General features: G+C 39.9%; 1 protein-coding gene across 5 annotated transcripts in view; it reads right to left on the bottom strand.

Annotated features, from left to right (window-relative positions):
* The window catches only part of LOC116247386 (uncharacterized), a 30,018-nt gene extending 6,690 nt beyond the window's left edge, over positions 1-23,328 (bottom strand). Inside the window, exons 1-8 of one of the 5 annotated variants that reach the window (XM_031619569.2) lie at positions 23,115-23,328; positions 22,510-22,599; positions 21,846-22,223; positions 21,425-21,639; positions 20,943-21,257; positions 20,621-20,831; positions 13,399-13,491; positions 13,235-13,326 (exon numbers count right to left, since the gene is read on the bottom strand). In XM_031619569.2, the coding sequence (XP_031475429.1) occupies positions 13,235-13,326; positions 13,399-13,491; positions 20,621-20,831; positions 20,943-21,257; positions 21,425-21,639; positions 21,846-22,223; positions 22,510-22,518 (1,313 nt within the window). In that variant the 5' untranslated portion in view covers positions 22,519-22,599; positions 23,115-23,328. Of the gene's footprint in view, positions 1-13,234; positions 13,327-13,398; positions 13,492-20,620; positions 20,832-20,942; positions 21,258-21,424; positions 21,640-21,805; positions 21,825-21,845; positions 22,224-22,509; positions 22,644-22,956; positions 23,075-23,114 lie in introns of those variants that run through there. The other 4 variants (XM_031619570.2, XM_031619568.2, XM_050075865.1 and 1 more) reach the window with 4 other exon arrangements.
* Between the last annotated feature and the right edge of the window lie 1,652 nt (positions 23,329-24,980).

A 24,980-nucleotide genomic window follows, 5' to 3' on the forward strand; every position in this document is an offset into this window, starting at 1 on the left:
GTTTTAAATTCTTTAAAAATTCGCCAAGATTTTCCCGATATATTATCGAGATATACAACTTTACCGTATTATACCTGAGAAATTCCTCACCATATAATACCCATACACGATATATGTGATGATAATTTATATACACAATGGGACTTGGAGATGGTACGTCGTGAGACGTGGAGAGAGAGAAAGAGTAGCAGCCGCGAGACTTGGAGAAAGAAAACTTGATTATTCACTAACCCTAATCTCCATTATAAAGAGATTAGGGTAGACTACGTCAACCAAAAATAAAGGAAATATTAAAGAGGTCTTGTAACTCTTTAATATTACAAAGAGCCACCTAGAAACATAAATTCTTTTAATTCAACACTCCCTTTCAAGATGGACCATACATATTAAACATGTTCAGATTGTCACAACATCTAGAAAAATCACCAATAGGGAGAACTTTGGTGAAGATATCTGCAGCTTGATCTTCTGAAGGAACATGAATAGTGGCAATGGTTCCTCCTTGAACGAGATCCCGAATGTAATGGCAGTGCACTTCAACATGTTTAGTTCTCTAATGGAAAACTGGATTGTTTGCAATTTATGTGGCTGCTCGATTGTTACAATACATTTTCATGGGAAGCGGAATCGACACGCTTAGGCTAGATAGCATGGATCTAGCCCAAGTCATTTCTGCTGCAGTTTGAGCCATAGCTCTGTATTCGGATTTTGCATTAAATCTTGACACCACACCTTGTTTTTTGCTTCTTCACGATATAAGGTTGTCTCCCACAAATACACAGAATCCTGTGATAGATTTCCTATTTTCGACTAAGCCAGCATAGTCAACATCACTATAGGCTTCCACTTCTAGGGTCTTGCCTTTTGTGAACAAAAAGCCTTTGCCATGAGACGATTTTAGATATCTGACCACCATCAAAGCATCATCCCAATGAACTTTCCTGGGTTTTTCCATAAATTGACTTAGCTTTCCCCACTGCAAAGCTTAAGTCACACGGGTGCGGGGAAATGGGTGCGGACACGACAATTTTCACAGTTGTGGGATACACGGACACTGCAAATATAATATTCTAAAAAATAATAAATTGAAAAAAAAAACATTAAATTAATAATTCACTTAAAGTCACAAACAAAACATTGTTTATCACAAAACATTGTTCATCAATATCATCATATGAGGTGGTCGTGGAACGAAACTCAGAAAAAAGAGAACAGGACCTCATGACTGAAATTTCAAAGAGACGAAAATGCCGAAAAAAATGACAGTAAACAACAATTTAAATAAGCTCCCAAATCTTGAAAAGAATCATAAATCTATCCATGCGACAGCTTCTCCTCCACGCCGCCAGCGAGAAACTAAAAAACAAAAAAGCAAATACAAGACACAAAACCAATGAGATCGTGCAATCAACCTCGCCCCACAACTGACCAGCAGAGAGCAGGAAGAAAGAGGGCAATCGTTGTTGTCGTCGTCCACCGAAGAAAGAAAGCAAAAAAAAAAAAAACCCAAATGTGCCTCCAATGCAAACCCTAACTTCATAAACCGACCAAAACAGTTACTTGCTACTCGCCGCCTGCCGCCGAACGTTGCCGTGGGTCGTCGATCATCGTCACCATCGCCCGCCATCATTGTCGTCGTCTCCGAAGTGAACTGCTCACTGCTTGTCGCCGGTCAGAGAGGTCGAAGACTCAAAGGTGAAAAGTGAAAAAAAAAAAGTCGAAAAGCGTAAGTTTTATCGAGTCATTTGACAGTTTGGATCGGATTTGACCCAGACCCGATCCAGAACGTGTCCTGCCGCGTCCCGTGTCGAAATCGGCATGTCGGAGTGTCGACGTCGATACGTGGGCGATTTTGCCGCGTCCACATGTCGTAGTGCAAAGCTAATGTCTGGTCTTGTCACAGTAACATAAAGGAGTTTTCCAATAAGGGATCTATATGATTCAGAATCCACTAATTCTGCTTCGTCATCATGAAAATGTATGTGTGGATTCATAGGTAGACTAATCGGTTTAGCTCCTAGCATCCCGATGTCCTGCAATAAATCAAGAACATACTTTCGTTGAGAGAGAACGACACCATCTCTATTGCGAGCAACCTCTATTCCCAAGAAATATCGTAGTGGACCAAGATCTTTCGTCACAAAGTGTTTTTGAATAAACAGCTTTGCAACAGAAATTTTTTGATCAGTCACCTGTCAGGATAATATCATCAACATAAACCACTAGAATGGTGATACCCCTGGAAATCTTTTTGATAAACAGAAAATGATCAAGAGGAGATCTCGCAAAGCCACACTTTAGACCACCTCGAAGAACTTGTGAAACCACGCACGAGGACTCTACTTGAGTCCATAAATAGCTTTCTTCAGTTTGCACACTTTTCCACACTCCTCCTGTTGTTCAAACCCTGGTGGTTGTTGCATATAGACAGTCTCATCGAGATCACCGTACAAAAATGCGTTTTTGACATCAAGCTGATACATGTGCAAGTCATGGTGTACAGCCACATAAATAATAAGACGAATGGTTCCCAACCGAGCAACCGGAGAGAAGGTCTCAAAGAAATCCACTCCGTAGGTCTGCGTGTAGGCCTTAGCAACCAACCGAGCTTTGTATCATTCCACAGAACTATCTGAATTATATTTCACTATGAATACTGTAGAGATACGAACAAGAAGAAGAGGAAGAGAAGCAATGATCACGATGTAACGTGGAAAACCCTCAACACGAGGGAGAAAAAACCACGAATGAGGAGGAGTTGGTGCCCACTAGCAGCCAGACTCTCTCTCTCTTAAGATTATCATTAACACTTAAGGATTAGGGTTACATGACTTAAGTAGAGCCCAAAACGGGCTACAAGGCGGGTCGGGTATGGATCCGGACCCGAAACCCACAATCTATCAACACTCCCCCTCAAGTTGGGCGTACATATCAAACATGCCCAACTTGGATACATTCCTCTCAAATGAAGCTGAAGGAAGAGCTTTCGTCAGAACATCAGCAGTTTGGTCTTCAGACTTCATGTAAGGTAAGATCAACTCTTTCGCATCAATCCTTTCCCGAATGAAGTGACGATCAATTTCAACATGTTTTGTTCTGTCGTGAAGTACAGGATTGTTGGCTAAGTTGATTGCAGACTTGTTATCACAATACATCTTCATAGGTCCTTCAATCTCTATTCCAATGTCAGTCAACAATATCTTCAACCATAATAACTCTGACACTCCCATAGCAACTGCCCTATATTCTGCCTCTGCACTGGATCTAGAGCAAACATCCTGTCTCTTGCTCCTCCATACAACAAGGTTTCCTCCCAAGTAGACACAGTACCCTGTAGTGGATCGTCTGGTATCACCACAACCTGCCCAATCCGCATCAGAATAGCCCTCGATTTCCACAGTCTCTTGTTTCACATACAGGAGTCCCTTACCAGGATTTTTCTTCAGGTAGCATAGCACTCTGTCCACAGCCTTCAGATGTGCATCGGTTGGCGCATGCATGAATTGGCTCAAAACATTCACCGCAAAGGTGATATCAGGTCTCGTGAGGGTAAGATAAATTAGCTTCCCAACCAAACGTTGATATCTTCCCTTGTCTTCTTCACAGAGAGGCTCTCCATCTCTGAGACTCAACTTGTGCCCAGTGTCAAAAGGGGTAGGAGTAGGTCTACATCCCAATTTACCAGTTTCTTCCAGCAGGTCTAATGTATATTTCCTTTGGTTTAGTACAAGACCAGTACTAGACCTAGCAACCTCCATACCAAGAAAATACCTTAGTTTTCCAAGATCTTTGAGGTCGAATTCTGTAGCCAGTAACCCTTTTAGCTTGATAATCTCTTCCTCATCATCTCCAGTAACAATCATGTCATCTACGTAGACGAGCAGGAGAGTAACCTTGCTCTCCTTCTTCTTCACAAACAGAGTGTGATCTCCATTTCCTTGTTTGTATCCATGACGTATCATCACTCTTCTCAGTCGTTCAAACCACGCTCTGGGCGATTGCTTAAGGCCATACAATGCCTTTTTCAGCTTACAACACATTTCTGGTTCTTCATATCCTGGAGGCATATGCATATATACTTCTTCTTCGAGGTCACCATTGAGGAATGCATTCTTAACATCCAGTTGATACATCTTCCACTCCTTCATCACAGCTAGGGATATGACCACCCTCACAGTCTTCATTTTCGCAACAGGAGCAAAGGTTTCCAAGTAATCAATTCCATATTTCTGGCTAAACCCCTTGGCCACAAGTCGAGCTTTATATCTTTCAACACTCCCATCTGGTTTGTACTTGATGGTATACACCCATTTGGATCCAACTAGGTGAGCGGCTTCAGGAATCTTCACCACTTCCCATGTCAAGTTTCTTCTTAGGGCATCTATTTCTTCTTTCATTGCATCGGCCCACTTGGAGTCACTTTGAGCTTCAGCGACAGTCCTGGGAATCACAGCCAAAGAAAGAGTAGAAACAAAACACTTGTAATCTTTCCCAAGTCTGGAATAAGAAACAAAATTACCAATAGGGTGTTGAGTACATGACCTGACACCCTTTCTCAGGGCAATGGGAAGATCGTCATTCTTCTTTTCAACCTCATCATGGGTCTCCACGGTCTCCTCGGTAGGACTTGGTTCATCCAGGGAAGGAGTGGCATTGGGATTGGAAGTAGATCTAGCATCACAAGTCATCACCTCTGTCCGAGTACCTCGTCTAGAGTAGAACTGTCCAAACAACTGAGGGCCTTCCTTCTCAATGCTATTGTCACCCCTTTCCTCATTCTCAGGCACATCAACAGTATTAAGTGATTCTGTTTTCTTGTAGTCCAAAAAATCTATAAACTGAAGTTCCTGTCTCTGAGAATACTCTTCCCTGCCCACAGACTGCTCCCCCTGAAGAGGATTCACACCAAAGTAAGAGGCATGTTCCAAGAAGGTAACATCCCTCGTAACATAAGCTCGACCAGTAATAGGATCAATACATTTGTATCCTTTTTGCGTAGGGGAGTATCCAACAAAGACACCTTTGATAGACCTAGGATCAAGTTTCTTGACATTTGGACTGTGATCATGGATAAAACATACACAACCAAAAACACGAGGAGGAAGAGGAAATGGTGGACGACTGCCAGGAAGCAACGAGTGGGGAGTCCTACCATTCAAAACACGACTGGGCATGCGGTTAATAAGATAGGCACTAGTAAGAACTGCATCACCCCAATAGTGTTTAGGAAGATTTCTCTGAAACAAAAGAGCCCTGGTGACATTAAGAAGTTGACGATTTTTCCTTTCAGCTACCCCATTTTGAGGGGGGGTGTAACTACAGGATGTCTCGTGAACAATCCCCCGTTGTCTAAGAAACTCCTCAACAGGCCGACACATGTACTCACGGGCATTATCGGACCTGAAAGTTTTAACATTCGCACCATACTGGGTATGCACAAGAAGAATAAATGTCTCGATGATTCGAGGAACCTCGCTGCGGTCTTTTAACAAGTATATAAATGTAGCACGAGAGAAATCATCAATGAAAGTGATAAAATACTGGAAACCTTGACGGGTATGAATGCCCGAAGGTCCCCATACATCAGAGTGAATCAGAGAAAAAGCTTCATTAGCACAACTAGAAGAAAGAGGGTACGAAGCCCTCACATGTTTGGCAAACTGACAAACATCACAAGAAATGGAAGACACATCAAAGGAGGAACACAAGTCTGGAAACAAATGTTTCAAAATCCCAAAAGGTAAATGCCCAAAACGTTCATGCCAGTACATAAAAGACTGAAGACAATCTTCTCTTCTCTTATCTGTCTTGCGGATCGCTGTCAACAGAGCAGTAGCCACACGTATGGGAAGACGATATAATCCATCAGAAGCTAAACCAATCCCAATCCTCTTCCCTGTCACCAAGTCCTGCAAAACACAACGATCGGCAGAGAATATAAGTTCACAATTCAATTCTTTAGTAAGTCTACTGACTGATAAGAGATTTAAAGGAAACTGGGGAACATGTAAAGCGCCCTGCACATGAAATTTGTCCAACAAGGACAGAGTGCCTTCGCCTGCCACACAGGTAGAGGAACCATCTGCAAGAGAAACACGTTCCCTTCCCGAGGACAACTTATACTCATGAAACAATTTTGGATTACCTGTCATGTGATGAGTAGCACCACTATCGACAATCCATTCCCCCACAGAAGAGTTACCTTGATTGCCAATAGCTGCAAGAGCATGATTAGCTGTAGTTCCCTCTGAGGTCTCAGTCTTGTTGACATCGAGCCTGCCCAAATAAGCCCTTAGTTCACGAAGCTGGTCAGCAGAAATGGAGACTTTTTCTCCACTAGAGGCTTGCACCTCAGACACGGGCGTTCTCCCAGTCAAAGATCTCCCTCTGTTCCCCTTCTTTTCTGGATGAAGATCCCAGCAATAATCCACAGTGTGACCTGTCTTCTTGCAGTGAGTGCACCGGCGAAGAGACCTAGATGGGCCGCCAGGACCACGACTCACGAGAGCAGATCTCTCGTTATAGGGCACAAGTTCCCTCTTCCCTTCTTTTGTAACAAGCCTTCGCTGTTCTTCCGCTTCAACACAGGAGTACACATCTTCAATACTGGACACCTCCCCTGAATTCAAAATCTGACTTCGAACACCTTCAAACTCATCATTTAAACCTGCTAAAAATAAGAACCATAGAGCGCCTGATCATGGGGACAATGCCAAGGAATATCAGAATGATAGTCAAGCTCTTCCCACTTGGCTTTCAAAGCCCCATAGTACTCTGCAACAGACGAGGTCCCTTGTCGAATGCCATAGACTGTCTTCATTACTTGGTAAGTACGAATTGCGGTCTTCTTTTGGCCATACATTTGCTCGAGGACCACCCACATGTCTCTAGCAGTCTTCTTCCGAAGGATAAGGGGCTGAATATCGGCGGAAACAGAATTGACAATCCAAGTTTTCACTTGATTATCCTCAAGAAACCAAGTATGCCACACATCACTTGTTCTTGCTGGTTCGGGGTTGCTCCCATCAATATAGGCCATGCGACCACGACCAGCAATCCCCATGGTCATAGCAGGCGACCACGAGAAATAATTATCCTTGGTGAGGCGAAGAGTGATGACCTGCATGGGAACATTCTCCGTTCTAAAAGCCCCTATTTCAGTGGGATTGGTGTTGACGGTTGACGAGGAAGAGGCTGCCATAATCACAGACCAGTAGGCAGCAAGGGCAGCAAGAAGCAATCACACGATACAACACCAAAAAACGGACAGAGAGCAGGAAACAGAACCAGGCAAAGCGGCGCGGCGCTGGGCGGGAACAGACCAGGCAGTCGGCGCGGCGCTGGGCGGAAACAGACCAGGCAGAGCGGCACGGCGCCGGAAAAGGACACGGCGTTGGGCGGAAAAAGACCGCCGCTGGACAGGTCGTCGTTTGGGCAGGCCGACGCTGGGCGGAAGCAGCAGAACGGGAACGCCGCTGGGCAGGCCGACGCTGGGCGGAAGCGGCTGCGCTAATCAGGGCGTCGCTGGGCCGGTTGTCGCTAGGCGGAGACGGCGGAATCCTGATCGGCGTTGATCAGGGCGGCGCTGGGCGGAGACGGCGGCGGGACGACAGACGACGCTCGGGCACGAGCGTCGGGCACGGGCGAGACGATGAACAGTGTCGGGCGATTCTCCTCTAACACGGGCAAAAGACAACCAAAAACGCCGGAACTTCACGGCTCTGATACCATGTAGAGATACGAACAAGAAGAAGAGGAAGAGAAGCAATGATCACGATGTAACGTGGAAAACCCTCAACACGAGGGAGAAAAAACCACGAATGAGGAGGAGTTGGTGCCCACTAGCAGCCAGACTCTCTCTCTCTTAAGATTATCATTAACACTTAAGGATTAGGGTTACATGACTTAAGTAGAGCCCAAAACGGGCTACAAGGCGGGTCGGGTATGGATCCGGACCCGAAACCCACAATCTATCAACAAATACCCACTTAGAGCCAACAATGTTACAATCAGGAGAAGGATCAACAAGTTCTCAGGTGCCTCGCTGAATTAATGCATTCATCTCACCTTGCATAGCCTGTCTCCATTGGGTATCTAATAAAGCCTACTGATGACACGTAAGAACTATATGAGCAGTCAGAGCTTGAATAAACTGTTGCATATTTTTACCAACAACGTCAGTAGACACAAAATGAGATATAGGATGAAGAGTACATTGTCGCTTGCCTTTGCAAAGAGCAATAGGTAAGTTTTGACAGGGATCAGACGAACTAAGGCTACTCACTTCAGACGAACTTACCTCCTGAGAAGCAGTTGGCGAAGGATCATGAGATGGATCCTGTCGACATGTGTAGATCAGCGGAGGATCACGAAACTTGGAGACTACAATTGGAGATTCGTTAGAAGGAGATTCAAAAGAGAATGATTTCAAAGGAATAGGAGGAATAGGTAGTGGCTCTAGCGATGGTGGCATCTCAGTAGAGATAGGAGAGGAGCTATAATAAGGCTTAGACTCAAACAATGTGACATCCGCACCGATATACTCATTTTGAGTCAAGGGGTCAAAGCATTTGTAGCTTTTATGGATTTTGGAGTAGCCTATCAAGATACACTTAATGGCTTGGGCACCCAATTTATCACGTGTGGGTCCAAGTATGTGAACAAAGCATGTGCAACCTACTTTGAAAGCCACGGGAAACAAGGGTCGTTGTAGGTGCACAAGTTTAATAGGAATCTTGCTGTCAATGGAGGATGAGGGTAAACGGTTGGTCAAGTAACAAGCAGTGAGGATGACATCTCCCCAAAAGTGTGCAGGTAAATTAGTATGAAGCATTAGGGAACGAGCCACATTTAAAAGTTGGTGATATTTTCGCTCAGCTACTCCATTTTGTTGGGAGGTATGGGGACAGGCAAACTAAGGATAAATGTCGTTATCAGAGTAAAACTTTATTAAGGTAGATGTCTTGAACTCAAGAGCGTTATCAGTGCAAATGCTTTTAACAAGAATACCAAAGTGGGTTTTATTTCAATAATAAGGTTTTTGAGAGTCCATACGACTTCAGACCTTTCCTTCAAAAGGGAGACTCAAGTGACTCGAGGACAATCATCACAATGACAAGGAAATAACGAAATCTTGACCTACTAGCAACTCTGCTAGGACCACACACATCAACATGAAGAAGATCAAATAGTCCACAATTGGACGGACTAAGACTCGATAAATAACTGTTACAGGTGTGTTTCCTTAGTTGACAGGCTTCACACTTAAATGACTCTGGTATTGAAAGATGAGGAAGAAGGTGATGGAGCTTGGAGACAGATGGATGACCAGTTTGAGATGCCATTGGAAGGCGGAGGACAATGAGGTGAACGATGATGCTGCAATACCCACTGGATTCGATAGGAAGTAGATGCCCCCTTTCTCATAGCCTCCACCAATCGTCTTCCCAGTTTGCAAGTCCTAAAATGATAAACCAAAGTCAAATGTAACATGACAATATAAATTATTAATCAATTGTCCAACTGATAACAGATTTGTGGGAAACTTAGGAGCATATAACACATTAGGAATTGTCATAGACTGAGAAACCCATAATAGGTGATCATCTACCATCTACAAGTCTTATATGACGTGCCTGAGGTAATGAGTGTAGGACAGTAAACATAGAAGGTCTACTACAAAAGTGTATCGATGCCCTGAATCAATAATCCAAGTAGTACCTGCATCATGTGGGACAGTATCAACGGACATAACACTGTTTATCATGACTGTAGAGGCCGATGGCTGGGTAGATCTGTGTGTCAGGAAGTCCTCATACTCTGACTTGTTGATACTCACAGCCACTGTCTCAGAGTGAGAAGAAGATAAAGACCCATCTACCACTGATGACGCTACTTGGGCAGATCTAATAGGAGACTGTAAAGAATTCTTGCCCTACTTAGATGCAACATTTCTTTCTAGGGGTGCAGCGGAAGGACGACCATGTTTATCCCAACATCTGTCTTCCAAATGCCCTATTTTCCCACAATAGGTGCACTGAAATCTCCCTCGACCTCCTCCTAACCCTCGACCTATGCCTCTCCCCCTAAATGAACTGCGTCCACAACTTCTTGAGGCTGCCAAGGCAGAGGCATGGATATCACTAGAGGGTGAAGAAGAGTCTGTTGTAGGCTTCAGCTAGGTCAGGGAATTCTGCTCTAGTCAACATTTGCGCCTTTGCTACTGCGTATTCAAAAGAGAGACCCTGCAGAAACTTCGCAACCATGGACTGTTCACCATGAGTCTTATGGCATGTTAGACATGGGGGGGCGTAATGCTTTAAGTCGTTTATAGATCGACTTGAGGGAAGCGAAATACTGAGCAAGACTCTGGTTGCCCTGTTGCAAATTAAGTAATTCCTCCTCCACCTGCAAAATCTTGCTAACATTCTTGTCATTCGAGTAAGTTTGTTTCAGAAAATCCCACATTTGTTTGGCAGAAGTACAAAATGCAATAGTGGAAGGAATCTGTGGTTGCAAGCTATTCATGATCCAAAACATGACAATATTATTATCTTCCTTCGATGAAACATATTTCCCACTCTTTTCCACAGGCTCATCTTCTTCGATAACATGCTCCTTCCAATGTCCAATCACAAACATCATAAACACACGAGACCAAATTTCATAGTTAGATCCATCTAACTTTACAGTAGAACCATAGGAGAATGGATTTCATCTGCTTTTAACCTCATGAAAAAAATCAGTTTTGTGATTTTCAGCCATCGCAAATCTGCCCACAAGCGATCAACCACCACCAGCAAGAGAGAATATATATATACATATAAGTAGAGAATGCGACTGATCAGCAATAACAAATGTCCGACACCACACAGCAACGTTAGATGTGCATCACTTCTCCCACACAAACTTGTAAACAGTCAGACAGTAGAAAAGGATAAAAGAGTGAGGATGAAGTAGCCCTCCTTAAAAAAAACACCCCACAATAGCAGACTCTTGTCCAACTGCTGACAGCACCAACGATACAAATAGAAGACTGCTGTCCAACTGTTGACAGCAACCTCATGACAAAAGACAGCAAACCAACGACAAAAAAAAAAAAAAAAAAAAAAAAAAATCCACACTGCTTGTGACTGTTGTCCAACTTCTGACAGCACCAACGGTTCAAATAGAAGACTGTCTGCTCCAACCAACAATTTGTCTATTTATGCATCTACCGCTGCTGTACACAGATTATTTTCCACTAATCATGAATAGTGACAACAAGAAACATTCAACATAAACTACCGCAGACTCCCACACAGCTGCGATAATATATATATATATATATATATATATATATATATATATATCAATAAGAAATATTTAAAAAATATGTATCAAAATAAAGAATATACATCAATATAAAAAAATAAATAACATAGAAAATATATATATCAACGGCTCTTTAAGCAGATTGAATCTATAGGTACCCAAGTGTCAAAGTACCCATTTTGGGTACGGGTACGGCGACACGAGTATGTGGACCTTACTGAAGTACCCATGTGACTTAGTATATATATATATGTGTGTGTGTGTGTGTGTGTGTGTTTAAACCCATAGCTGAAGTCTATTCACGCAGATTTCATAGCATGAATAGACTCCTCCACAAGGTTCAATTGCTGGAAAACAGTCAACTTGAACAAACGAGAGGAGAAGGAGAAGGAGACGGAAGAGGAAGAAGGAGAAGGAGACGGTGGAGGAGATACAGCCAGAGAAGGAGAAGTCGCCTGCTGTTTGCTTCACATCCCCAGCCCGATTCACGACCCAGCCGCTGCTTGCTTCACGTTGCCAGTCACGATGGCTCTGATACCATGTTGCAGCCTTGGGACTTGGAGATGGTAGGTCGTGAGACGTGGAGAGAGAGAAAGAGTAGCAGCCGTGGGACTTGGAGAAAGAAAACTTGATTATTCACTAACCCTAATCTCCATTATAAAGAGACCAGAGTAGAAAAGAGATTTACAGATTACATCAACCAAAAATAAAGGAAAAATTAAAGAGGTCTTGTAACTCTTTAATAATACAAAGAGCCACCAAGAAACATAAACTCTTCTAATTCAACACACAAAATAATATAAAATCAGAATGAAAGCAACATTTAAATAAACAAGTGATTTTAAATAAAAACATTACATGCTAATGAACAATAACTCTAAAAACATAATGAAAACTGAGTTGAAAAAAATTAAATCACGTAAAATTAAGCAGTTTCGATCGGTTTTGATCTAAAAAGTACCCAAGCATGTCCAAGTACCCATTTTGAGTACAGGTATGACAATGTGGGTACGTGGACCTTATTGAAGTACTCATGTGACTTAGGAACTATACTATATAAAGTGAAAAAGCATGCCTGGACTTTGTAAAGGGTTATACAAATTTTGCTTGTTTTACATGAGTCTTGTAGTTCACTAGACTTGGAGTACCCACCGGAAACCTCAAGATACCAGTGACTTGATACCATGTAAGTCACTGATGACAAATTGCAACATAAATTCATTCCCCCACAGTTACCATACAGTAATGATGACCTAATCCCAAGCTTGTTATAGATGGAATATTCACTATGGTGACAAGTTAATTTGCCACAGAATGTTAGGACTTCATGTACATAAACTTGCTCTAATCAAAGTATACATTCCATGTATCTACAAAGTGCAGCAAGTGGTAGTGAAGGAAAGTCGACAACAAAAACAAAAAAGAAAACTGCAAAAAATAAAACCTACTGTTGGACGCAGGTCTTCTTCTTCTCACGTCTCCAAGTTATCTGACACTCTCAAGAGCAGCGATGACCAAAGGCCCTAATGCCCATAGTGGAGCGAAAAAGGGCTTAAAAGCCCTAATCCTCTTTTCCTTTTCCATTTTTGCCACTCAAAAGAAAAAAAAAGAGTTCAAAACTAGCCTTCAAAATTTTTTCTTTACAAAAATTACCACTTTCAAAAAATGGAGAACGTGCAGTTAAAGTTTTAAATTTTTTCAAAAAATACCAACAATGCCCCTGTTTGAGTGCAGGTTTAGGCAGCAACAAAAAACGCGATAAAAACGTGTTTTTATCGCGATAAAAACGCAGTATTTATTTTTTGGAAAAATTATACTTTTTTTTATCGTATTTCTTGTCTTTCTCGTAAATATCGCGATATTTGTGGTTGTGATATTAACTATGAATCAAAATTAATTGGAGAAATGGAATATTTCTCACGGCAAATCTGGTGAATGAACTGAAGGAAGTAGATGAATCCTCTTCCCTTTTACAAGCTCCACGTGACCAAACAATGCCTCACCATTATACAGCTGCAAAAAGAAACTATAGCATAAATATATATGGTTACAGATAAAGAAATAAATAAAGGTAGAACAGCATGCCTTCTGTTGCCGCTCAGTACAAAGCCATTCTGGGATGATATTTGTAAAAGCCAACATTTCCTCTGCTATAGCTGAGACTATAAATACTGAAGCCTGTATTTAGAAGTAACAAGGTTGTATGAAATAAACACCAGACAGGTGGATCAAATGCCGAACTAATGTAAAAAGGAAAAAAGCTTAATATTGTTAAAAAAAAACACAAAAAGAAACCTCCACTCTGGAAATTTTCTGGTACATGGAGATATTGCCTTGAAAATGACTCCATGATCTTTCACAATTTTGCTGAAATCAGAGTAAGAATGGGTCGCTCTTGGCAACACATTTTAGTAAAATTTTCCAATTACGCAAAGGACACATGTCTTTGCACATGTGGAGGGACTTCCTCCGGCTAATGACTTTAACCTTGTGCAAACAAGAGCCAGTCATTTTGATTTCAGTTACGATGACAGGGGAACTCACTTCATTAGAATTTAATTTGTAAACACTAAACAGCATAAAGCTGGAAAAGCTAAATCACACAAGTGGATATTTTATCATAAGAATATGATATTTTGGATAAGTTCACAACTCTTCAAAAGACTACTGCCGAAGAATCAAATGAAGAAAATCACAATGAACCAGCTCAAGCACACAAATAAAAAAAAAATATTAATAAATATCAAATGCATTAGTGGATACATACACCAAGGAAGAGGCCACGGGGTTTGCAGGGGCAGCAACAAGCTTTGTCCCATCAAACTCCTGGATGGTGAATCAAAAGGAGAAAGAGAGATGACCACTTTATTCACTATCATAGGTACCTCCTTCCTAGATTCTCAGTTGTTGATTGATTGATAAGAGGGGTAGAAATATGTCAATTGCCATCTTTCTCTACAATCAATCAGGTCAACCTCTGGTTAACCTATTCAACAGAACATTGAGAGCTAATATTCCTGATATAGTGCTCTATTTATCAATTACTTATGCTCCCTTGCTGTCTTAACACTTCTTATTTAGGCTATTGCCTTTACTCACTCGGTAAAAGAATCTTCCAAGAGCAAATGCTCCATTTAATATATCTATTTTTATTGTTAGCACAATACCCATATTCATATGCTCTATCTATTGATTTTTCTGACTAGCACCCTCACTTGCTTTTCCTTCACCATTTGGGGCTAACACTCGCTCACTCACTCATTCATTTCTCTGTTGTACTTCAATTGTTCATAAATGTACTTCATTCACTTGTGTGTTCTCCCTTTAAGATATCACCTCCCCCTACCCTTCTGATCTCATATAAGGGAGGTTCCTCCAGATGAATTAGGCCCAAGATAGATTGATTAAAAGAAGAAAAAGCATAAAGTAGTTCTAAGGCTTTATAGAGGCCTTAAAGGACAACTTTTTCATGTAATGTAAGTGATTGTAGAAACTGCTACATTATCCAGAGGGAAAATCCAAGAATCAAGTTTTCTAACTTGAGGTTCCAAAGGTTGGAAGTGGCCAAGACGGCTACAATTGAGGGCAAACACCCCAGTGCAAGCAGAGATATAAGTAGTCCCTGCTTCCAAGGAATAGTGGCAGCAGTAGCTTGTTGGCACATTATGGCCACTTTGATTTACCATAAATGTGATTTGACCGAAAATGGCTCCAGAGGAATTAATCCCTGTGGTAGAATACTTTTGACCCTTACAATGCCAAAAGAATTTTTAAATGTTTACGGGCTTCCCCACAGGGAAACATGCTATGGTGGGGTAAGGGTGTTGTGCCTTCATTGACAGTTGACACAGCATAGCTGCCGCTACAGTTGTGGGTGTTGCTTTGGTGCAACAAAGAGGAAGCGGAAGAAGAAGAAGAAGAAGAAGAAGAAGAAATAGGAGGAGGAGGAAGAGAAAGAAGAAGAAGGAGAATATCTGGCTGCAATTAGAGGAGGAGGAGTGGCTATAAGGTTTGACTATGGGTTAAAGGAAAAAGGAAAAAAAAAAAAAGACACATTAAGGTTTCATGTGTTAGAGTTCCTTTTACTTTTAAGGCTTTCCAAAGAAAGACTCACTTTACATTTCATGAGAAGTTTTTTGAGTTTTTACATTTTTACTTCCAAGGTTATCTTTTATTACAATTTACAAAAGGAGACTTATTTTACAACTACAAAAAAATTAAGAAAAGTTCCTATTAGCTTCTAATTTTTTCACAAACGCACACATAACGACACCTCCTACAGTTTTTTCATTCAGGGCTTAACCAGTGTAGTATGTATCATACGATACGGAGTTTTATCGCACGATACGTATTGTATCTATTAAGAAATACAACATGATACACCATTTACATCATAAAAGATAGTGTATCATATATGTATCTTATGCATCATAGATACATACCCCATATCATATACTACGAAGCAATGCGCCCCATATCTTATAGTCAGCGTGAACACACAAAAAATGGGGATCCAAGTCCCTTTTTTATGAATTGGGTTGTAAAACTCTTTTTCCCTTCATTTGTAAACATTTTTATGAATCAAAGGAGCAGAAGTTTATGCCAGTTTCTAGGAAAAATCGTTGATTGGGAGGAATCATCGATTTCAGGGAGCTGTCATTCATTTGAAAGAGAGCACGGACACATTGGCAAGGATATTCAATTTAAAGAAGATAATCCAATGACAATGAGAAAAGGAATAAAGATGAAGATGATGAATGATCATGATAATATTTCCATTTGTTATTTGCATTGAACAATTTTATCCTGTGATACACAACAGTTAAAGTCTTAAACTTATTTGTTGATATGTTTTGGCTTATGACATTAGATAATGTTTCATCAAATACTTAAATTGGTGAATGTTCCTAGCTATATAAACAACTTTTATCTATGTATGACATATTTTTTTATATAATATATTTTCCTTTGGTTTTTCCCGATTTTTCACTATTTTTTTGAGTAAAAAGATAAACTTTGATACGTATATGATGCATTGTGATATGTTAAGATATGGCATATGAGTATCTATTAGCCCGACCAATACGGGTTATGATATGTACTTTACAATATTGTGCTTAACAATGGATTGCAAAAAAGGGTACCAAGCTTTGTCACATGGGTACTGCTGTAAAGGCAGCGTACCCGTACCGGCCAGGTACGACACTGGTGCTGGTACTGGTACTGTCCTGGGTACCTCTTGGGTACTGGTCAAACAGTACCGAGTACGGTCAACGTACCCAGGACTGTATCCGTCCAATTTAAAACTCGATCAAAGTTGGCCAAGTCCTTTCTTATCCAAAATTTATGATTTCAGTTTTGTTCTTTACACCATTTACACTCAGGAAACACATACAAAGTTGTGTTTTCATATTTTTTTCAATAGTTTCTTCTTTAGAAACTATAAATTTTGAATCATGAATGCGCTATTTTGTTTGAATTCTTATATATATATATATATATATATATATATATATATATATATATATATACAGACGTACCCCCGTACCCAAGTTTTTTGAAAATAGTTCGAACCAGTACCCGTACCAGCACCCGTACCAGCACCCGTACCCGTACCTATGTGACATAGGTACCAAGGAACATACAGTGCATATGTACATGGTCATATCACATTAGAGGATGTATATATAAATGCTACTTGAATCAGAGCGCTACCAAATGTGAGCCCTTGTGGTGCAACAATCTCAATATTTTGTAAACAAGATCAGAAGGTTCACAAAGGTACACATTTAAAGTAACTCATCAAAAGATTAGATAGCCACACACTTTTAATTTAACCTTTTGGATGAGTTGGCACCTCTTATAACCATATCATCTATAGATTATATGGGTGAGAATGGAAAAAAAAGGGTGACATATATATAGAGGAGGCCTGGAATGCTACAGCTGGTTTGGCTGTGGTATTCCTATGGCCTCTCAGAGCATATAACCTGGTGCATTACACCAGAGCATGTGTTGTGGGAGGCTGGTACCCACCAATGATCCTTGGGGATTCACCTCCTTTATATATACAAGTGTGTGTGTGTGTGTGTGTGTGTGTACAACATAAGATTTTAAGCTAACAAAAAAGATGAGGATTATATATTCATAAAATATAAATTAATAAACAGAAAAAAAGAATAATGTTTTGCTGTCAAGTACCCACACCTGTGTTCAGCTATTTTGGCACAGGTGCACACTATTTTTGCCATGTTAGCACAAAAGGGTTAAAGTTTTCCTTCAGGGTTCTATTTCCTTGTAAATTCTGCCATTCCAACAACATCTGTGAGCTTCCTCAATTTGTAATTGCCAAGTAAAATGACTGCTAATATTCGGAGTGATTCTTGAGCTATTGGAACACATTAAGCCTGGAACCACTAATATAAGCATGCCCCAATTTGCAGGTAAAGCACATTAACCTTCTGACAGCCCACAACTCACTACACATCTTTATGAGCATCCTTACTTTATCCCATGTTGACAGACACCCCCGAAAATGTAACTCTTCAAGGACTAGACAGCTACAAACTTTTAGGTTGACCATTTTACGATGAGTTGGCACTCCTTATAACCATCTGTTCTATAGATTAGATGGGTAAGAACGCAAAACACAAGTGATACGCACACAAACGCACATACATACATATAGAAAGAAGGGGGTGCCCCAATGGTTTTTATCGGGTGGCCTCCTTTCACTCACGAGCCCCAATGCACACATTGAGGCACGTGCTTTGAGAAGCTGGAGGAATCCAGTTATTCTATATATATATATATATATAGACACACACACACACACACACACAATGGCAACAATTAGATTTTAGGTGAACAAAATATGCCCATTATGTATATTCATAAAATATAAACTAATAAACAGAAAAACCAAATTGTGTTCTGCTGTGTCCAGTACCAACGCCTGACTTCAGCCAGTTCATCACAGTTGCAGGACTCATTTTAATGTTAGCATGACAGGGTTAAAGCTTTTCTCTCAGAAGTCTATTTCCTCGTAAATTCTAACATTCAAACAATATCTGCAGCTTCCTCAACATCTAGTTTCCAAGTAAAACGACTGTTAATATTCTGAGTGATTTGAGCTATTAGAGAACATTATGGTTGCAACCACTAATGGATATATGATGCTCCAAACTTCAGGTAAAGCACATTATTTTTCTGATGGCCCACAACTCATTAGACATCTTCATGAGCATCCTTACTTTAACCCAAGTCACACAGACACTCCTAAACATCTTGCCTTTCAATACTGGTGCAGCCTTGGGCAGAACATCCATCCAGTCAAAGATTGTTCAGATGCAAACAGTGCACCTGTGTTCTTTCCTGGTCCATATTCAAATTTGGTTAATTTATAATCATGTACTATGTATTACTTTTATTATTCTGTTGATTCATTCAACGACGTTGTCTTACTTCTAAAACATTTACATTATGAAAGTCCTCATGGTATGTTGAGTGTGAGAGAGTGTGTGTGTGTGTGTATCATTGTTGAGCTTTTATCAACAAGGTTTTCCTGAAGTACTAATCAGAGAGTTTGTTCGACCTGAAAATTTCAAGAATTCAGACAACTAAAAAACAGAAAAGGTTGTGAAATTTTGAGTTTCCAATTAATTTTCTTACAAAATCATTGATAAAATTTAAGATAGTTATTAAAATGTTAAAAGAAACTCCAATGAAGTTAACATATAATAGTATATAATCGTTTCCAAAAAACATGAAAAATCAGGACCATAACAAAATGTGACATCTTTATTTTGTCTCTTCTTTTTGAACATATCACAATCTTTTCAAATCAAGAAGTCATCTGCAAACTGGAACATTATCAAATTGAAAATTTCAAACCATGGAGATACACCAGTTTTATAAAGTTAAGGTTGACTGCTTTGTTAAGGACCGTTGAAAAGCATGTGTCACAAAAATAAAAATGACAAGAGTGGGTGTGGCATGCAGACACTTGGTTGGTTATGAGAAACACTACCAAACTTTCTGTTTAGTTTATGAATGATCTAGGCATTTGAGATCTGGTCCTCACATCACACAGTTTGTCTGATGGAAAAGTGCATCTCACCACAGTTCTCAAGGAATGGCCAACTACAATTGGAAAATTTCGAAGCATCTCAGTTTAGAGGAAAAACTGCTTTCTTCCGGTGTAGACTGTGGAAAACCTTGTTGACAAGTAAATATTTTTCTTGAATACAGCAGCTCTAAACATATGCTCCCTAGAGTATGTCAACAAGCTTTGCTTGCCTTTTATTTCATTTTCTTTCACAACGTCCATTACAAACTATGATATGATCATTTTTTATTATCTTGCTGGTAAAATTGGGTCAAACATATACTTTTCTTTATCTTGGCACCCTAATTCGAACTTCTATGCTTTTATCTTTTCTACTTTTGGTCCAACCAGGCCAATCAGTTTCATCTAGGCAGTGATTAAGGGTCCTAACTCATAAGTGTCACATTTGCACCATAAGAACGGAAATGTCATCGTCAGTTTTTGACCACCATAAATTTTCTATCAAATCAAATTTAAAAAGTTAATGCCTTATATTTTTTTTATTGGATAACATTTCTAGTGTGGGCCTATTAGTAAGAACAGACACACATCAAGAGGCACATGCAAAAACAAAGAAAAAAAAGATCATGACAACACAGGTTTCTCAATAAATTTCATAAAAGAAATTGGTCTATGAAAAAAATAAAAAACACAAAGAAAACATAAAGCAACAAATCAGATAACTTTACAAAATAAGACACATTTAATAAGACAGAATACAAAAATAACTAACAACCATAGAAGAAAGGGAAAACATGTCTAAACTATAAAAGGAAATGAAAAATAAACTGAACGAAGAAAAGCTTTCTAACAGGACCTTGGTATTTTCCCTTTAATTTCATTTTGGAAAAATCTCTCGTTGATGCTTTGATATTTTCAAAAATTATTGTACAGTAAACATTTCAAATAATAAGAAATAAATAATTATATTTCTATCATACAAAAGTTACAGCTAGGAAAATGCCAAGATAAAACAACATGCAACATTTAAATTATTCATCTCTCATGAGACAGACACATGAGTTTGGACCATAAAGCCAATCCAGATAAACCACCCAATTTGCTGCTTGAAGACATTTATTTATTTATTTTCTAAAGAGGATGGGGACTGAATATTTTTAAATGTAAGCCCAGCTACAGAATGAATATCTCATGCACAAACTTGAATTTACATGACATCAAATATGTGGATACACATACCTTTATACCAGACGACTCCAAATATAGCTGCATCTGCTCAATAAGCTGAAGGAGAACACCTACTCGTCCAATTGATATCAACACAGAGCCACCTGATTGAAGTGATCCAATGGCACATGAGCATATGAACGAAAGCTTATCCATTTCTTTTGATCCCTCGTTTGTGTCAAATAAGTAGTCAAGAGAGTCGCTGCAGGTATTATCATCAAGCCTGGAAAATATAAGCAGAATAGTTAATGAAACACAGCGACTGTACTCAAAGACAGGAGAAAAAAACAATAAAATAAAGGAAAACCTGTTTGACATTGACAATAGTATGTACCTGTGAGTTGAAGCATTAGAAGATTCGGCACCACTTACAGCATCACTTGCAGAACATAAGGATGAGAAATCAGAAAACAGGATTAAATCATTCCCTCGAAGGGAATGATAATCAAAATCCTTGGCATGACCAGATCCAAAGATAGATCCACACAAATATGTAAAATTTCTATCTGGCCCTCTGATACTCCAATTTGAAGCACCAATATCTAACCCCGAACTCAATGGCTTTATTATTAATGTCTCATCATAGCAAGCCTCTTCAGCGTATTTGAGTGCCTTCACTCTTCGACAGCATTCTTTTACATCTTCTGCACTGATAAATCAAGCTTATTCTATATAAGAATACACAATGTGAACAGCCGTTTTGCACTCCTAAAGAAACATATAATCTCTTCTAGTAAGTGATAGGTCACTAAAAAACATAAGGTTGAAAATAATGGCTACTAGCCAGATGGAGGACCAGAAACTTAGATACTGTACCCATATAAAGGACGCCAATTTGCCAAATCTCTAAAATCTTCTCCCATTATAACATCACTCAATTGTGTCGGCAGCTTGTTAAGTTCCTCCAAACTCATCCATTGAGCCAAACGAGAATTTGATGGTCCATAGCATTGAATAAACTCTTCATGCATCTGAACAAGCTCATCCATCATCAGCTGACCAAGTTTCAGTACTGGTTCCGTCGCATATATCTAGTTGATGAAACACAAATTTAGACACAAGCACATGATCTTTCAGTCGAGACAGTAAAATCTTCAGAAACAATAAACCATATCATACATTGTTATGTCCACCACACCCTCATAAGGTAGTGAGAATATTGTTATGATTTAAAAAAATACAGAAAGAAAACATCACCTTAGCATTGAACCTCTTATCATTAGTAAGAAAACATCACCTTAGCATTGAACCTCTTATCATTAGTAAGGAAGGGTAAACCAAGCATTCCAGCAGGAGTCGATATCAAGACAACGTCAATCATGGAGACATCCCACAGATGCAACGGAACCATCTTGTACCAGGGTTCAGCCATGATCAAGTCCCCAGCATCAAAGACACTGCCAGTTCCATCACTTCCCTCTGCATCAATTCTGCCTGATCCCAGATGGTCTGACAAATTTTTATGTGGATTCTTCCGATAGGAAATTGTAGGAATTGGAGAAAAGACCCTCATAGCAGAGAGATCAAGGGGGCATTCCAATAGGATTTGGAGGCCACAAATATGAACCATGTGACATGGCGGGAAATGGAAACCACTGCCCTGGCTCAAGCATGTCTGAAATTGAAAAACCCCATAAAAAAGTAAAGCACAAAAAACAGAAGGAAGAACAAGAAACCATTGTTAATACCAACAAGAATTAATACAATAAAGTATGGCAATAAATTGAAATAGAAACAAAAGATGCATCAATCGAAACCAACAAAGTTCTCCAAAATTCACAGAGAAAAAATCGCTACCACTGTCCCGATCTCGGGTTTTTGCCAGTTGTTTTTCTGAAGGAGGATGCAGAAGAAAACAGTAACAGAACTTTTTGCCGAGATGAATGAAGTGTAATACTTACAAATTTCATATTATCCTCGCCTTTCTGCACCACGAACAGCAGAAGCAGACAATGTTGTCTAACACGATGAGGTGACACAAAGTGCTTAACCTATGAAGCCAGGCAGAACGAAGAGAAGCGTAGTGAAGCCTAAGCTTCAGGAGAAATCCATATAAATAATGTCAAAAATGAAAAACAACAGCTAAATAACGATGATGTAAGTAAAGAAGAATGTGAAAAAACATATTTCATCTCTCCCCACTATTTTGTTAATATCCAATTATGAAGGTATTGGGTAATCTCCTATTGACCTTCTACTTAACCTACTTTAAAATAACCAATTATGATTTAGAGACACAATCAAGGAATCAAGAATGAACTACCTAAAGAATGTATATTTATCACAATCAATTCTGTTAATCAAATTTAATTATGATAAGAAATCAATCAAACAAAAGTAAAGACCACCTGCCGAAAGAGAAAGAGAGAGAGGTGCCCGCTGGCCATTGCTGGACGACGAGGCACCAACAGGAGGAGGGGCGAGAGAGAAAGAGGCAACGGCGCGATGCCCCGTCGCCGGCGGTGAAAGAGAATGGGGAGGAAGAGAGAGAGAGAGAGAGAGGCACCTGCCGGCGGCGGAATCGACGGCGACCGTCCCGCGTCCGTCAGGTGCGTGAAAGGGAGAGAGCACCGTCAAACGGAGAAAACTGAAACACTCGATGTGAAAATTAAGATTCGTTAAAAGCCGATATTATGTTATTATAGCGCCTTGGACATTAATATCGACGAAAATAGCAGTGAAGCGCACGCCTCAGGTGCCGTTCTCTTCACCCCGAACGCTTCGGAGCGTATGCTTCTACTAACACTGGAAGTAGGGAGAGAGAGAGAGAGAAGGAGTGCTGCCGGTTTTTAAAATTTTAAAGAACTGATATGAACAATGTTGTTAAATGTGTTGATGTGAAGATATGCATTAAGCCTGTGAGGCAACGGATGCAGCGATGAGTAATAACGCTTCAGTATTTGGACAAAAAATGAATAAGTACTTAACATCCATAAAAATAATGTTCAAAGTGAAAAACAATAATGAAAATGACATAAGTAAAGAAAAACAGTGGGGAGAGAGAGCGAGAGAAGAAGAGGGGTGACTGCTGAAAGAGGAGTGACTAGCCAGCAGTCGCCCCTGTTTTTGTTCTACAGGCCCGAATATATATATATATATATATATAGAGAGAGAGAGAGAGAGAGAGAGAAAGAGAAGGGTGACGTTCGTGCGCATCTAATAACACTGATTTGAATCGAATATGATACGATGTTTAAACAGACGTTCATGGAAAAATGCCCTCCTAATGAAAAAAATAATAGGACGTCTGGTACCATAAAAACAGCATAGCAAAAAAATTACTTTGTTCTCACTCTGTATGACAATTTATTCAATCCACTTAGTATGATGTAGCAATTTCATCATCAAGCAGATCGAAAAAGTGAGACGAGGGAAAGGGGGGAAAAAAAGTATATGAGGAGGGGTTCCAATTGTGAATATTTTTTCCCAATGGAAACGAATTATCCTCAATTTTGAGGACATTATTGGGAAATGATTCAAACACAATAGGCCAGCCATGGGCGTGCCTGTTGGCCTAGTGGGCTTAATGTCCCTAACGACACTGTCCTATACTACCACATGGTTGTGACCCTCTGCTTGATGATCTCAAGTATATATTTGTAATGGCCATGCTTCTTCTGAAGAACGCAACTACTATGATGTCTTAGAAAACTTAAATGTTTCTCATTTCATGAAGGGAAAGCTAGAAACTCTTTTCTTGCGGGGTGGGGGGCGGGCGGGGCAAGAACCTGAGGTGAGCGGGTTCCAAAACTAGGAGTTGGTTTTCCTAAAGGGAAGATGAGGTTATGCATGAAATATGAGTTGGAGAAAATGTTGAGCTAGGTGAAGGCGATTCAATTAAGGATGTTGCTTATGAAATTGGGAAAATTTGGCATTCTAGAAGACAACCCAGATGCTTACTAAATGCCACTATATTGTTATAATGTCATAACATATTCAGTTGACAATTGTTTGAAATACATTCATATGTCACAAAAATATCTTCCCTATCTTGCTAAGGTTTCAGCCATAGAAGAACCAAACACATTTGAAGAAGTCTACAGTGAGAAGAAGAAGCGGTATGATGTTATGTATGATCAAGGTAAGATCGATTCAAGTAGAAGCAAGGGTCCTCAAGACAATGGGGAAGAATCACACTTGAAAATTTGTCAACATCTCTAAGGAGAAAAAACTTGTTGATTGCATATGGCTTTACCAAGTTAAGTATAAGACTAATGAAACTATTGAGTCCTTCGTGACAAAAGGATATATTCAAATGGCAAGTGAGAAGAAAAAGTGGTATTATGTGATGCATGAACAAGGCAAGATCTATTCAAGTAGAAGCAAGGGCCCTCAAGACTTTGGGGAAGAATCACACTTGAAAAATTGTCAA

Source organism: Nymphaea colorata, chromosome 2 (genome assembly GCF_008831285.2).
Source record: "Nymphaea colorata isolate Beijing-Zhang1983 chromosome 2, ASM883128v2, whole genome shotgun sequence".
NCBI classification, from domain to species: domain Eukaryota; kingdom Viridiplantae; phylum Streptophyta; class Magnoliopsida; order Nymphaeales; family Nymphaeaceae; genus Nymphaea; species Nymphaea colorata.